Source organism: Eptesicus fuscus, chromosome 10, assembly GCF_027574615.1.
Source record: "Eptesicus fuscus isolate TK198812 chromosome 10, DD_ASM_mEF_20220401, whole genome shotgun sequence".
Taxonomy (NCBI): Eukaryota; Metazoa; Chordata; class Mammalia; order Chiroptera; family Vespertilionidae; genus Eptesicus; species Eptesicus fuscus.
In genome coordinates, this window is record NC_072482.1 from 87,091,468 (window position 1) to 87,108,334 (window position 16,867).

At 39.0% G+C, this 16,867-nt stretch overlaps 2 protein-coding genes across 2 annotated transcripts in view; one reads left to right on the forward strand and one right to left on the reverse strand.

Annotated features, from left to right (window-relative positions):
- Nucleotides 1–458: 458 nt before the first annotated feature.
- On the forward strand, nucleotides 459–8,603 carry FAM162B (family with sequence similarity 162 member B). Its single transcript, XM_028143516.2, has 4 exons — nucleotides 459–689; nucleotides 807–918; nucleotides 4,148–4,256; nucleotides 8,453–8,603. The coding sequence occupies exons 1-4, from the start codon at nucleotides 518–520 to the stop codon at nucleotides 8,549–8,551; spliced, it is 492 nt and encodes a 163-aa protein (XP_027999317.1). The 5' UTR covers nucleotides 459–517; the 3' UTR covers nucleotides 8,552–8,603.
- A 1,649-nt stretch (nucleotides 8,604–10,252) lies between these two features.
- KPNA5 (karyopherin subunit alpha 5) overlaps nucleotides 10,253–16,867 on the reverse strand; it is a 40,909-nt gene continuing 34,294 nt past the window's right edge. Inside the window, exons 12-14 of the mRNA XM_008139003.3 lie at nucleotides 16,406–16,584; nucleotides 13,523–13,743; nucleotides 10,253–10,899 (exon numbers count right to left, since the gene is read on the reverse strand). Coding sequence (XP_008137225.2) covers nucleotides 13,556–13,743; nucleotides 16,406–16,584 — 367 coding nt within the window. The 3' untranslated portion in view covers nucleotides 10,253–10,899; nucleotides 13,523–13,555. The remainder of the gene's footprint in view (nucleotides 10,900–13,522; nucleotides 13,744–16,405; nucleotides 16,585–16,867) is intronic.

A 16,867-nucleotide genomic window follows, 5' to 3' on the forward strand; every position in this document is an offset into this window, starting at 1 on the left:
AGGAAAACTTTGCAACAACTGGGGTTGTTTTGCCTAGAGAAAAGGAAAAGCCTGGGGGGCGGGGGGGGGGGGTGAGCAACTAATTGCAAAATCAGAAGTTGCTGATGTCCTCACACTTATCTGATAAACATTTGAAGTGTCCTGCACTTGACGGAGGGGGTTGGATGTATTCTCCTGGAAACCGAAACGTGGAGCCAAAGGGTGAAAACCGGGTGGAAACACGTTTCTTCCCAAATACAAAGAAATGCGTGCCTTTGAAAGGAGCCGCAGGAAACTCAGCGCTGAGAGCTCCCCGGGGCCGTCCGCAGCGGGAACGTGCGCTCCGGGTCGCAGCGCCGGGGCCGGGTCGCCGCCGGGGGCGGGACTGCGAGCCGAGGGGACGCGCGTCAGAGGCTCCAGCTGCGCCCGCTCCCCTGGGGGCGCCGCGGCGGGGGCGGGGGGGGGGGAGAGGGGGACCGGGTGCGGGAGCCGGCGCTCAGGCTAGACCCGCGGCTGCAGGCGGGGAGCAGGGCGCACGATGCTCGCGACCGCCGGGAGCCTCCTGCGCCTCCGTCCCGGGCGCATCCTCCGCTGCGCCCCGGGGACGCCTCGAGAAGCCGCCCGACGGTCGGTCGCGCTTCTCCGGCCCCAGGGTCTCCCCCGATTCTCTAGCGGCGGGGCCCCCGGCGGCTCTGGGCCCCAGGGTCCGGGTGAGTCAGGGGTGGGGATGGCCGCGGAGGGAGAGGGCTGCGGCCGGGCGGGCGAGGAGCCGGGGCGGGGGGTGCAGGCGCGCGCTGACCCGCGGTGCGTGGCTCTCTCTTGGGCAGCCGGGAAGGTTCACAGGGTCCCCGCCGAGCACAAGCCTTCCCAGTTCGACAAGAAAATCCTGCTGTGGACCGGGCGCTTCAAAGCGATGGAGGACATCCCGCCTCTGATCCCGTGAGTGTGTTCGGTGCCGCGGGGTCGTGTTTCGCGCGTCGGGGGAACGCCGGCCGGCCGGCCGGGCCTCGAGGGTGCGGGGTGCATCCTCTCCCCGACCTGGGCGCACCCGGGGCGGAGGCGATCGCAGGGCCCAGTGCTTTACACGAACACCCACCACCTCCAGCAGTTTACCCACCCCCCACCCCCCGATGCCGCTAGATGTCAAGTTCCATGACTGTACGCGGGCAGCGAAGCTTACAGGGAGATGGCCGAAGCTGGGTGAAAACCCAGGAGTTAGTGGGCCCCTCCCCAGGCTCGGACCCCCGCCCCAGCGAGCTCCAGCCCTGAGGCCCAACAGGAGGCGCAGTCCTCGCGGGCACCCCAGGTGGCTGCCCGGGCTCCCGGGTCCGGGCGGCTGGCGGCTCCCTGCCAAACTCCAGGAAGGATCAGGGCCCGGGTGTGGGCTGGACAATCTCCGGGGAGAAGCAGCATCCGCGCGGCTTCCCTTTCTGGGGGGGAGACACCTGGCGAGGTGGTGGCTCTAGGCCCCTCCGAGCAGCGGGTGCAGTCAGGCTAGGACCCCCCTGAGCCCCGCTGGCCTCTGCGCCATCCCAAACCCACCAAAAAGCTTCTGTAGGTGATAAAACAAGCTGACAACGTCACCCCCAGGGTAAATGTAACCTGTAAAAATTATTTTTTTAAATAAGATCAGGTTTTTTTATATATTTTATATTTTTTTTTATTGATTCCAGAGAGGAAGGGAGAGAGAGAGATGGAAACATCAGTGATGAGAGAGAATCATTGATGGACTGCCTCACTCCCCCACCAGGGATGAAGCCCACAACCCGGGCATCTGCCCTTGACTGGAATCAACTCAGGATTGATTCCAAACCAGCCAGGGCTGTACAGAATATTCTCCCTGCAGTTTCCGTTTATGCAAAGCCCAAACAACTTCCCAGCATTTTTGCAAGGGAGTGGGTAAAAAGGGAAAGAAGGAAACCAAGAATAAAATCAATCTAATACGTTTAAACTGATTTGACAGATATACTAGAACTATAATGTCAAATAAGGACTTTAGATGTTCTGTGTATTATCTTTACGCAAGATGGTCAGTGCCTGTTAGAATGGAGACTGAAACCTGGGCCTACATCTTGTTCTGCACATATTACCCACACTTTTATTGCTTGTTAATTTACTAGTTACCGAAAGCATCAGAATCAAATGAAAAAATAAAACGTGTTGGGATAGGTTCACTCAACAATGAATTCTCAAAGATTCCTTGCTTGGGTCAAATTATGTAATGAGGAATGGACTTGGAATTTGAAATAACATAGAATTGAAATCTGTTCTAAGCATTTACTTTTCCACAGAGACTTTTTTTAATAATATAAAACACATTTTCTTTTCTCTGAGATTTATACACTCCAAACTGCAGACAGCCCAAAGCATAATTTAGCTTCAGCAAATCTAAAACATTACCCTATTTTTTATGTATTTATTTATTTTTGGATTTTGAGTTGTAGTGCTGCAACAAGTAATCAAGAATGTAAAGAACCGGTGTTACTGTGAATTAATGCTTGTCAAAAGACTCTAGGCTCAGCATGGCATTAACATAGCTGTAGGTGTAAAGAGACCCGTTTTACAGAAATAATTTTATTTCCCCAGGATCACAGTTAAAAGTAGTATTATAAACAGGGAAATTTTAGCTTTTAGTTTGAACAAGATGCCTATGAAAAGTATTATAGTTTTGGGTTGAAAACATGAAAATATTTGAATTGTTTTCATTTTACTATTTTCTATAGTTTTTTAAAAGTATTGTTACTTAGGAGGGATACACTTCTGCTAACTGTTAGACTTACAGTGTAAACAGCTTTCACTTTTTATGCTCTTAAGGAACATATAATTACCACGTTTGTACCAGACACTAACGATATTTAATAATAACTGTACTTTTTCTTGTTCCTTCAGAGTTAAACTAATTTGGTATAGTAGATGAAAGTCAGATGAATGGATGAAAAAGATCAGATCTATTAGGTTCCATCTGGACAATAGTCAACAACAAATATAATCTAATAATGTCTTTATATTCGCCTGTTTGCAGCTAACATCTTAAAACTTATATTAATCTGCCTAAAATCTAAGGTTAACAGGCCAGATATTGGTTTTCTGTGCTCCTTCAACTAGTGGAAAAGTTTTTCATTTTTAAGAGAAACTACATCTTGTCTGTATGAAAAAAAAAATTTTAATGTAACTGCGTTAGATAAGAAAGAATACTGTTGAATACATTCTCAAGAACCACTTTTTAATTTTATGCAATTATAAACTGCTACTTCATATTATTATGAATTGTTAAAGTTGATTTCTATATAAAAAGCCTACAGGCAAGATTACTTTTGTAACATACTTTGTGAGTAGTACATCTAAAATTTTGGACAACTTGCATAAACTTTATTAATGAATAAGATTACTCAGTTTTCAAGTAAGCATATAACATTTCAGAATGATAATAAGAAATGAAGATATCTTTTCTCTTTTCTTTGACAATTATTGTGATTTTAATAATTTCTTTCGAAAACTTCAAGCAAAAGCCATGAAGGAAACACCTTTCCTCTATAGTTATTCTCCCAAAAATATAAAATATAACAGTATGATAACAGCCATCCTCACAAAATGTATCATAGTCTCATTAATTTGGGATAGGATAGGAGGTGGCAAGAAGAGATTGGGAGGCCAGTAAAAAAAACAAAATGATGAAAATGAGTTTTAAAAAACAGTCTGTTTAAAACTGAAAACAAACACCACTTAATAACACAAGGACCAAATGAACACGACTCAGGCATACAGACACTTTAATTCTTAGCTTTACTGCCTCCCTGCCCCCCATACACACACACACACACACACACACACACACACACACCACCACCACCACCACCACCACCACCACCAATGGAAAAAATAAAAGGATGGAGAGTCGGGCCACAATCTCTAGTAGTTATATTTTGAGCAATTAGAAATGAAAATATTACATTTTGGCTTCTAGTGGCTAACCTTAGTTAACACCTAAATAAATACCTGTTAATTTAAAATTGGTAAGACAGTGACATAGCATTAGGAAGTCTTTCACATCTAGATTTGCATTCAGGGAAATCTTTTGGAATGTTTACATTACAAATCATTATCTATTACGCCCATCAGAAAATCATATTGCTTTAATATAATTAACAGAATGCTTACCTTAATGCAGGCGAGAAATGATAGATGCTGCAAGAAACAAAGCTCGAGTGAAAGCCTGTTACATAATGATTGGACTCACAATTATCGCCTGCTTTGCAGTGATAGCATCAGCCAAAAGGGTGAGTACCTCTTTAAGTTAAAGGTAGACTTTAAAATAAAAGAAAGGCAGAAGTACCACAAGTTTTCACTTCGGACTATGGGGGGAAAAATAGACTGTAAATTTTAAGGTATTTTATGAGCTTTGTTCTCAATTTAGGGATTATTGCTGTTCTTTCAATGTAAGAATAATTTGGTCTTAGACACTTTGAGCCATCCACATTTATCTGTCTGCTGGAGGCCCGGTGCATGAAAATTCATGCACTGAGGGGGTCCCTCAGCCCGGCCTGCCCCCTCTCACAGTCCGGGAGCCCTCAGGGGATATCCTACTGATGGCTTAGGCCCGCTTCCCGTGGCCAATCAGGGAAGGCACCACCCCCATCACTGCTGCTGGCTCTGGCCTCCCTCTGCGGGAAGTGACCTGGCTTTCAGGGGAAGGCGACACCCCCATCATGCCTCTGCTGCTGCCACTGCCAGCCACATGGCTGCCTGAGCCTTGGACCTCACAGCCACTGCGGTTTGCCTGAGCCTTAGGCCGGCCCTGGGCAGCGGCAGCCGCCATCCATGGCTTGCCTGAGCATCAGGCAGCCGCTGTGGTTTTGTCCAGAAGGACACAGCATCAAGTCCCTGCCCACCCACATGCACCTTGCCGAGCACGCAGCCCCACCCACCCACGTGCACCTGCCACGCACGCAGCCTCCTGCTAATCGGTTGTTATGGCATGATGGTGTGACAACCATTAGCATATTAGCTTTTTATTATATAGAATACTGAAACAAACTTCTTCATGGAAATTTGAGTCAACAAATTAACTATCTGAGCAGGAGAGACAAAAGCTTGTTTCTGTTAAAATCTTCACAAGAATTTCATCCAGACTAGATCATTCCTTAAACACTGAACTCAGTTGGCTATTGTATAGAATCATGAAGTAGCCAGAAATGCAAACGTTGGAAGTGATCACCAAGGCGGACTAGTTTGTCTATATCCTGTATCTGAGCCTTTTTCTTCCCATCTTCAATATGTAGTTTCTAGAGAGAAATTAAGAACTAATTAATTACTTGCTAATTTTGCCTCTTGCTTCCCCCGAATCCTTCCATATGCTGATCACTTTTTATCACAAAGAGCAGCCCCACACATCTAACACATCCCTGAGTCTTCTCCAGTCTTAATTACTCTGTCCCTAAAACTTCCCTCGATTTGGAGCTCTCCTCTGGACACCCTCTAGTTTATTAGTTTCTCTATTCATTGTGGCACCTGAAAATAAGCCCATTAGAGCATGATTATAACTTTCTTGTTTATGAACGTTGTGTTTTACTGGCACAGTGAGAGTTGGAACTAGATTTTGACAGCCACGTCACACAGAATAGTTTGCTTGGATCCAGACATCTTCATTCTCTGAGCATGTTTAGCCAATGCCTAAAGAAATCTAATTTAGAAGAATAACTTTGCCTTGTCTTATGATTCTGTTCTTCTTTACTTCCCTGGTTTTCAAGAGTATTTGAGTCCAATAATTCACATATAGACTAGGGCCTCTAAGCTTACTGATGTTCATGTCCATTCATTTTTATTATTTTATCTTGGGAAAAACTTATGCTTTGAAATTATTCTCATCAAATGGAACATTTCTTAAATGTTTGCAGGGCTGAACACTTAAACATAGAAATAAAGAAATTTGGTCATCTCTTGTTTTCAACCTATCCTTGATAAAATGACTGGCCACCACGTTGATGATTTTCTCGTTCCTAAACGACAGATTGGAACTTCACACACACACACACACACACACACACACACACACACACACACACACACACCTGGTTTCATACCATATTCTTTTTGTTCATTATGCTCCATCTGCATTGTTTCCCCCCCTAGTTTTTAATACATCAAACTCTGTTCTCTAGGCTTTCCTTCCTTTCCCTGTTCTTGCCATAGATGGCTTCTTCTCATTCTCCTTAGAGAAAGTTTCACTGACCACCCCATCTCTAATGGCCTCTCCTGGTCCTCACTATTTTATCATCTTTCCAGGTGCTGATGAGTAAGTCATCAATCCTGCAGGCTCTACTTTAAAATATATCCACAACTGGACCATTCCTCACCATCTCTCCTAATATCAGCCTGGTCTGAGATAACCAGCATCTGTTGCCTAGTTGATTGCAGTATCTTCAAAAATGGTCTCGCAGCTGTCCCTTTTGCCTCGTTTCAATTCAGCTTTCATTTTTAGTCATTAATGCTAGTACCTTAACTAAGATTGTGGCAGATGGAGAAAAGGTTAGCAATCTATACTAATAATAAACAAATATGTAAATTGACCATAACTCTGTAACACCCACAGCCAATCAGGAGTGAGTATGCAAATTAATCCAACAAAGATGGTGGACCTGTGGGCAGCATGCACGCAAGCAGGCACCGAGTGGCCGGGGTTCCGGGGATGCCACTGAAGTGTCCAGTCCTGTCAGCCCGGCCTGGGGACAGCTGAAGTTCCCAGTCCTTTTGGTTTCTGCAGCCCCTGGACCGGAAGCAGAAACCAAGAATGCAGGGAGCACCAGGAATTCTGGGAATCATAGTTTTGGTGGCAGATGCGTTGCAGGATCTCCTAGACACTAGAGCAAAGTGAGCCTGGAGCAAGTTACTGTTGTGGGTGGAGGATGGAGGGAAAGCAAAGGTGAGAAACATAAGTAAAGTCAGAGTGTCAAGGAAAAATTAAAAGGAGGATATCCTGCAACGTCTAGGAAATCTCTACCAATGGAGCAAAGAAATAAAAAAGACCTCTATTATTCTGTGAGCACCAAACCAAACTGGGTTGGGGTCTCAGACAATTCGCTCATATGATTGCAAAGACAGACAGAAACTCCCGGATTGGAGAGGGCTCCCCTGAGGGTTCCCAGATTGGAGAGGGTGCAGGTCAGGCTGAGGAACTCACCCCCTGTGCATGAATTTCGTGCACTGGGCCCCTAGTTTGAAATATATTTGAGGAGGTACAAAGAAGAGAACTTTCTGGTAAATTCAAAGAGAGGAGAGAAAATGGAAGAAACCCAAAAGCCCAGGTTTCTGCCTTGAACTAGATGATGCTGCATTGCTGAGATGTGTAAGGCTGGGGAAAGAACTGGTAGGTGTGGCAGTCCTCTGTTTTGGATATATTAACTGTGAGATGCATTTTAGACATCCACCAATGTCAAACTGTTATTCTGCTAAGAACATTGTATGCTCATCGTCTGAGGACCTATAGCTTTTCTCACTTCTGAAAAAGCTGTCATAACTTCAAATATAGGTTCTAGTTTCAGTGTATCTATTTTCAATCCACCTATTATGAATGTATGTTGGAACTTCTAATTCTATTCTCCATGTCTCTTCTTTTTTTATTATATTTTTTGTATCTTTATCTCTGTGCTGCATTTAGACAATTATTTCCTCAGATCTATTTTCTAGCTAGAGTTCTGACTTCCTAATTATGATGCTGATTACCTTTTCACAGGTGATACACCCCCATAAGTTTTTGCCAAGTAGATAAATGTCTACTTTCTTTGCCAATTTCTCTGGCTGGTGAAAGCTGTTTTATTTTTATTTATTTTTTTTTTATTGACTTCAGAGAGGAAGGGAGAGGGAGAGAGAAATAGAAACATCAATGATGACAATCATTGATTGGTTGCCTTCTACATGCCCCCTACTGTGGATGGAGCAGGCAACCAGGGCATGTGCTCTTGACCAGAATTGAACCCGAGACCCTTCAGTTCCCAGGCCGATGCTTTACCAACTGAGCCAAACTGGCCAGGGCTGGTGAGATGTTTTAGTAATTTCGTAGGGATACCTTTTCTTAGTAACTCCAACTTTTTATTGCTAGCTCAACTCTATGCCAAGATCCAAATCCTGGACTTGCCTGTTGGTACAGAGGTTAAACTCCAAGCCCACAGCTCTTGAAGCCAATATTTTTTCCTAATGACCCCCACAATGAAACCATTTCCTTCTATCCTGTTTTCAATCCTTCTCATTCCCTTCCAGTTCATGCCTTTTGAGTTCTTTTCATTTCTCTTTATTTTGAACTAATATTTTTGTTGCTTTTTTATCCAAAATATATGTATGTGGTTACCAAGAGAGGATGGGGCACGTTTCTGACATTGTGACAGATGTTTTACTTTACTTTTCTCCTTTTCACAAAACCTCTTCTATATGTGTAACATACAAGTTCTTTCCAGGTACAATGCTTTGCTTTTTTTTCCAGGCTGTAGAAAGACATGAATCTTTAACCAGCTGGAACCTGGCAAAGAAAGCTAAGTGGCGTGAAGAAGCTGCGCTGGCTGCACAGGCTAAGGCTAAATGATACTCGAAGTGATGAACTGTTAATCAGAATATTGTCACTATTATCAGCAACAATAAAATAGAATATTTGACAAAATATTTAGGTTTTGTGGGGTTTTTTGGTGACAAGTGTTGGCGAGTATGTGGGAAAAAAGGAACCTTCGGTCACTGTTGGTGGGATTGTAAATTGGTACAGCCACTATGGAAAACAGTATGGAAGTTCTTCAAAAAATTAGAAATAGAACTACCATATGACCCTGCAATTCTACTGCTGGACATTTAACCAAAGAAAATGAAAACACTAATTTGAAAAGATACATGCCCCTATGTTCACTGCAGCATTATTAACAGCACTATTTACAATGCCAAAATATGGAAGCAAGGTAGGTGTCCATAAATAGATTAATAAAGCTCTAGCCGGTTTTGCTCAGTGGATAGAGCGCCGGCCTGTGGACTGAAGGGGCCCAGGGTTCGATTCCAGTCAAGGGCACATGCCCAGGTTGTGGGCTCGATCCCCAGTAAGGGGCATGCAAGAGGCAGCCAATCATTGATTCTCTCTCATCACTGATGTTTCTATCTCTCCCTCTTCCTTCCTCTCTGAAATCAATTTAAAAAAATAGTTGAATAAAGATATCTAAAATACAGGGTGGGGCAAAAGTAGGTTTACTATTGTTCATATGGAAAATAATAATACAATAATAAATACAAGAATAAACTTTGTTTTGTGTACTCACAAATGTAAACCTACTTTTGCCCCACCTGTATATATAGTAGAATATTACCTAGCAATATAAAATCTTGCCATTTGTGACAACATGGATGGATTTAGGGAAGGAATATAATGCTAAGTGAAGTAACTCAGAGAAAGGCAAATACTATATTATTTCACTTATATGTGGGATCTAAAAATACAAAAACAAACTAACAAAACAAAACCAGACTCATAAAAACAGAGAACTGATGGTTGCCAGAAGGAAGATGGGGGAAAAAGGTGAAGGGAAAACAATTTTTTTACTTTTTTCCCCTTTTATAAAGGGACCAGTACAACGCTACTGCACACTGAAGTCTATTTTTTGACCTGTACATTGTTCATTCATACATTTTCAGTAACTCGTTTGCCACTAAAGCTGCAGACTGCCTTACTGGGAACAACCCTAAAAATAACTGATCCTATTACTTTCACTACTCTGTGGTCAACATAGTTTCAAATACTGAAGGAAATGAAGCCAGGCAATGAAAAAACATGGTGGTGAAAGAAGATAAAAGCACTAGGTTAGGGAGGCCTAGGCTTGGCTACTGTGTGACCTTACGTTCCAGAGTACATTAAGAAAGTTAAACGCTCCAATTTCTATTTATTAGGTTTAAAACTTTATTCCTTAGATGAATGCATTGTATTGCATTAAATAACAGAAAAGGGAAAAATCTCAATTAAACCTGTGAATGTCCAGTAATTGCCATAGCTTGAGATACAAAAATATATTAGATGTTTTCCTTATTAGAGCAAAATTTGTAGATTCTAAAATAAAAGCAACACACAGCTTCAATCAGATATACAACAAACAAGTCTTATTGGTTTTAGAAAGTGGATGGAATTTTAATCAATGAGGGCATCTGTTTTTGCTGTGCTATGAATACACATATAATCTAAGTAAGAACAAATGAAATAGACATATATAAATGCAATTGTAAAATAGTATTTTATTATTTTTAATATAGTGCTGTAACATTTCATAATATTGCATACTGCTCAAATGTTGGTTTATTTAGTTAGGTAACAATATCCCTGCCTCATCCCACTCCCCAATCAGAACTTAAAAGATGTATTACCCTTTTAGAGCCTAGCACAATGGCTCCTAATATGTCACATTACATAAAACAACAATGCTATGAACTAAAATTAATAAAGGTTAACAATACTTGGATTTCAGTTTCACAAAGCAGCCAGCAAATTGCTGAATTTAGAATAGCAACCAAAATCCACTAAGACTTTTATAATATTTTTTCCATAATGTTCCTTAAGAGAAGAAAAATATGAAGGCAAAGGTAATGCTTCTTTTAGTCCTTTATCAAACAAATCAAGCTTTAACTGCAAATAGGTTTTATAGTTACCAAATGATATGTTATTTCTATGCCAGCAGGTTTTATTTTATTATTATTACTAGAGGCCCGATGCATGAAATTCATGCAAGGGGCTCGACCCTCGCAGCCGCAGTGGCTTGTCTCGGCCCTCGCAGCTCCTGCTTCGTCCGGAAGGTCGTTCGGCTGTCCAGTCTAATTAGCATATTACACTTTTATTATTATAGATTTTTTTTATTTTTTATTTTTCTTGCTTTCTTGTTCCGGTGCTACCACTAAGAGAACAAAATGACACTAAGTAAAAAAACAAACAAACAAAAAAACAGTCCAATGACTCAAGTACTTACAAATATAAAACAGTAAGCACAATTGCATAGATTAACTATTAAAAATTCAAATTCAGACAAAACAAAACACCAAATTTACTACAATAAATGTAAAGGACTCTTTCAAGTATTATATTAATTTCTGCATTAATTTTGCATGTGTTCCCCTTTACATGTTTTAATTTTGGGTGCGGGGGTACAGTTTCTCTCAGATTTAAATATAATGGATGTTAGGAAAATAAGTTAAAACATTTTCCCCCCTATGGGTCAGTGAAGATTAATGAAAACGCATTTTGGAGCACTTTAAATAGTACATTTGAAAAAAGTAGTAGTATTGAAAAATAAATTTATGAACAAAGTCTTTGCTAGTCTTGGTTCAATAAAGTCACCACCACACCAATAGCTGATCCCAACTATTACTGTCTCTTGCATTCAAATCTAATCAAATTAATTACCCACATAACAGGTCCATGAAATTAAATATAATTTTGTATTTGAATGCTTAAAATATGGTCACATCTGTACTTAGAGATATGTTTATTTTCGTGGCAAAAAATTTAAAATCCTCCTCACATCATTCTATATGTGTGTGCATGGGCACACACATATATATAATTTTTCCTTCTATAGGAACTATTAGTTTGAAAGTCTTGGCTTAGAGATTTATTGATGTGATTACAGGGTCCTCAAGATAAAAGCAGGCACGGCTGGCTAGTTTATGAATTATGCTACATTATTAAGTTCAATTGAATAGAAAGAGTGGAATACCCTGTCTCCTTATACTTAGAATCATCTATACCACAAAAAAGTGTTTATCTCATAAATTCACCATCAATTTGCTAATCTTTAATATAACTACCCTGTTCTTTTGAAGATACATAATGCAAAAGAAACTTTTTATACTAAACTTCATAACTTCCACTACAATAAAAAGGACACAAATACAATCTTCTGCTTAATATAAAAAGTTTGGCAGATAAAGTCAGCATTTAAACACCATTTAAACGTGTACTTTATAGTTGTAGGCTCTAAGTCTCTTGCCAAAAGCTTAATTTCATGATACATAATTTATAAAGTTTCATACTATTTAAAAGTATTCATGTATAATTTTCTTCTTGTAACATGCCTCTGATTTCCAGCAGAAACATTATAAATCCTATTATAAATGAAATCTTTCTTTACAGAATAGACTATGAATCATATAAAAAATGCTTCAGTTCCCATCTTAAAACAGTTGTAAGCTAATTTTTAAATAAGTATTTTAGTTATATAATTGGAAATGTAAATAGCCTGCATATAACTATAAATGAAAAAGCTGAGTTCAACAGTACCATGTCTGCTTAGAAAACTTTACCAAGTAAAGTACCGTGAGAATAACACACAGACACATACATATATATTTATCCACACATAAATATATATAACTTTTCTATTGAAACTTTTTTAAAAGTTTCAGTTTGAAGAGGTTTTGCCTTTAACACATAAAACACATACATTATATTGACCAATCTGATATAAATGTAATGTAATACACTGATTGATAACACAGCAGTATGAAACTGAATATTTAAAAAATCCTAATGCAAATTTCAACTAAAGAATCCTTATCAATTTTTGTAAATATCATATTTTCATGTCCAAACATTAAGTATATTAACTAGCACATATCAAGGTGACTTCTTCAGGATAATTTCGCCATTCAAGTACCTAAATTCATTAATACACAGAAAATGAAACTTCAATTACTGCTCTGAAAAATCAGAGAGAGAATTACATACAGTATTATTTTTGCTATGCAGCACTACTTTAGACTGATGCTGGCATCCCTTAAAATTATGCTTTTTTAAAATAAAGAGTGAAAAATTATAAAACACTATTTCAAAACTGGTAGCATATTTGGTCAAAATATAAAATATGCTAATACAATAGCATTTATATGTTAAGAACACAAATATTTAATGTGTAATCATTTTAATGTGCTCAACATGAAGAACAGCTTCTCTCTTCACAATTGCCACATTTTAATTATCAATATTTCTTCTGTGTTTTATAAATAAATGTTACAGCTTTTTCTGTTGTAATTTATTTTTGTAAAGTATAACCTCCAGCACAGTGATTTATAATTTAAGGTAATAGATTATTTTCACATTTTAATTTAGCTTTTATACTAATGCTTCTGAAGTGTTTTTGCTTCAAGATAGAGGTAGATTTAGTAGAGATTGGGCCTGTCAGACTTGCTGCCACAATGCAATTCTAACTACCTGGACTGCTAATATGCAGTTTTCTAGAATGCTAGAAAAAAATTTAGAACCATATGTAATACCTTACCAAAGTTCTCCTTTTCAAGCTTAAGTTATTAAATAACTTCATAATGTATTTAATTGCTCATGAATAGATTAAGGAACAGATAAAATAATACAAGATATATATACAGGCACATCAAAATAAAAACAAAACTATTCTGAGAGGTTGCAGCTGACTGGAAACTTTTGTTTGCTTTTAAAAGTGCATCAACTCCTTTTCTATTCTACATAAGAACATATCAAACATTCCTACTGACGTGGTCACAAAGAGGAGATATCAGAAGCTACCCTTTTTAGCCGTGAATTCTTTCCTCCACCGAGTTAAAGTTGAAACCCTTCCATTGGTGCTTCCTGCTGCTGAAATACAAACTGTTGTTGGTTTTCATCCACCTGAGGTACAATGGTGGGGTCGTCGTCTTCTTCACCAAAGTAATGTTCAATCAGATCAAAAGCCTTTTGGTAAATTTCTTGATTTTCATGGCTTTGTAGAAATTCAATTTTATCTAGACCTGTTATTCAAAGCATATACACATAAAATTGTTACTCAAGTTTCAACGTATATTTCAACCAAAAAAACAATCAATAACTGGCAATGGGACTGTTATTTTTATCTAATTTTTGCACTTACTGATAGTCAACACTTATGCTTTTTACTTCAAAAATGAGAGTATGAGGTAGTGTGCTTAAGAGAAAGTAACACAGGCCTGAGGGTAAGAAGATCACAGATTCCATTCTGCTAGCTTTGTGATTTTGTCCAAATAATTTTAGGCACTCTCTACTTTAGTTTCTCAATCTTAAAGTGACAGTTTAGGTTATCCACAGGTCTTTTCCAGAGTAATTATGCTAAATGGAAAGCACAAAAATGAAAAGCAACAAAACAAACAAAAAAAGTAAAATGTGTGCAAACACAATTCTCTCACAGAATGAGCCAGAGTATCAATATATAATAAAAGAGTACTATTTGTAAAGCCAATGTAGCTAATGTATAATTTACAACCTAAATAAATGAAACTGAAAAAGACCATTTTGATAAGAGAATCTATAGCTCACAAGAAAAAGAAATCTACACTTAGGTCTGGGTAATGCTGAAAATATTTTTTATTTAATTAGACAAACCTCTTCACTTATCCAATTGCAGGATTGAAAGAATTAGCAAAGTAGTCATATCTATACACAAACATAGAATGGCCCAAACTCTTCCATAATTTGGAGTCAAGATAATGACTGTAGTAAAGAAATATTCTTAATTCAGTTATTAATATTTTATAATTATGTAATGTCTTAACCAATCACATTATATAAATTGAAATAAAAATAAAGTAATATCCCAGGTTTGGTTTAAGAATCCTATATAATAAAAGCTTAATATGCTAAGTGTCTGACTGTTCATTCAATCCTTCAACCAGTCGCTATGACACACACTGACCACCAGGGGGAAGACACTGACTGGTAGGTTAGCTTGCTGCTGGGGTCCAGCCTATCGGGACTGGGCGAGACGAGCCAGACACGCCCTGAAGCCCTCCTGTGGTCCCTCCTCAGCCCCGATCATGCACCAGTGGGCTCCCTTAGCCTGGCCTGCTCCCCCACAATCCGGGACCCCTAGGGGGATGTTGGAGAGCCAGTTTTGGCCTGATCCCCGCAGGCCAGGCCAAGGGACCCCAGCGGTGCACGAATCCATGCACTGGGCCTCTAGTCATCATAAAGAAAAGCTAAACCCTAGTGGTTTGGGCTCAGTGGATAGAGCATCAGTCTGCGGACCAAAGGGTCCCAGGTTTGATTTCAGTCAAGGGCACCTGCCTTGGTTGTAGGCTCCTCCCCAGCCTGGGCTCTGGTCAGGGTATGTGCAGGAGGCAACCAATCGATCACATCGATGTTTCTCTCTGTCTTTCCCTCTCTCTTCCACTCTCTGGAAAAATATCCTCGGGTGAGGATAAAAAAAAAAGCATAAAAGCTTGAATCACCATATAATATAATCACCATACAATACTTAAGACAGAAGTGAATATTTAATAGAAATATATTAAAAGGAAAATAATCAACTTAGATTTATTCCTTATCCTAAAATAGATTCCATGTGAGTTAAGTTAAATGTTAAGTTAAATGAGACCAATCAGAAATATCTAGCCAAGCCCTGGAAGGTGTGGATCAGTTGCTTGGACGCCATCCTGTGGACCAAAAGGTTGCTGGTTCCATTCCTGGTCAGGGCACATGCCTGAGGTTGTGGGCTCCATCCCAGGTAAGCAGTGTGCAGGAGACAGCTGATCATTGTTTGTTCTCACATTGATGTTTTGCTCTCACATCAATGTTTCTCTCACTCTCCCTCTCCCTTTCTCTCTCTCTAAAAATCCATTAAAAAAAAGGAATATTTATTCAATAAAAAAAATTCACCAAATCTCTATAGGGACAATGACTTTGTAAATTTTGAAGGAATAGATTAGATTGAGTCATTTATTAAATATAAATGAACATAATTTGTCTTATTAAAATAAAAAGGTAAAAATCTAGAGGGCCATATTAAAGTAAACAACTTGTAAAATAAAATTAATTCAAATTTTTAGCAAAGGAGAAACATATGAGTAATTGGACAAAGTATAATAAACATGCAATTCGGATGAATAAATACATCAATACATGGAAAATACACACCAGCTTATACATGAAATAAAACAAGAGACACATAAAAGTAACTTGTTGATACCATTCTACATCTGCTAAATCAGCAAAATCATCAAAACAAGGGGTTGCAGAGTAGATTCATACAATGTCAGTAACACCACCACGTAACATGCCTTTGGAAAGCAAAATAGAAAACATACCAAAAGCTTAAAAAGAAGTCTATGCGTAGAACTCAGCAATAGCATTCCTAAAAATTCATCCCAAAATATTACTTCAACAGAAAAAATTATATTCAGTAAGATGCTTATGTTAGCATATGTAAAATGGTAAAGAAAATGGAAACAAACTAGGGATCAACCGCAAGAATATGGCTAAAACTGCACTCAATATGGCTAAAGCAACCTGCAATCTTCACTCAATATAACATTATGTGGCTATTAAAACTTATGTTATGTAGAAATTTAAGATTTCTCCAAAATGTTAAAACGTGGAACACAAATCTACATGTGCACTGCAATTACATCAATGTAATTATGTTTTTAACTGACTGCTTACCATATGCTTCTTCAATGAGAGAGCAGTAGGGATTAACACCCATCCCATTCTGCTTAGATTCTTGTTCTCCAAGACGTAAAATATTTTCAAGTCCATTTAAAGCCACTTGGACTATCTTAGAGTCCATAACAGTCAATAGGTCACAAAGTGGTTTAATGCAGCCTAAAGCTACCAAATACCTTCAGAGTAATTAAAAAAAAAAGGTGGGGAGAAATAACATTGAAAAAGACTTAAGTATTATTTATGACAACAACATGAAAATATTCTTTAGTGAAATGTTATATAAACAATTAAAGTATCCCTGTTAACTCAAAAATTAAAAACAATTAAATATTCACTTACATAGAAACCTGAAAACATGTTTTTACTCTCCTGTTCTCATAATTAGCAATAAATGGTATTATAAATATTACAAAAATATACATAATCTGGCACATCAACACTAAGTAGGTTAGAGGCTTG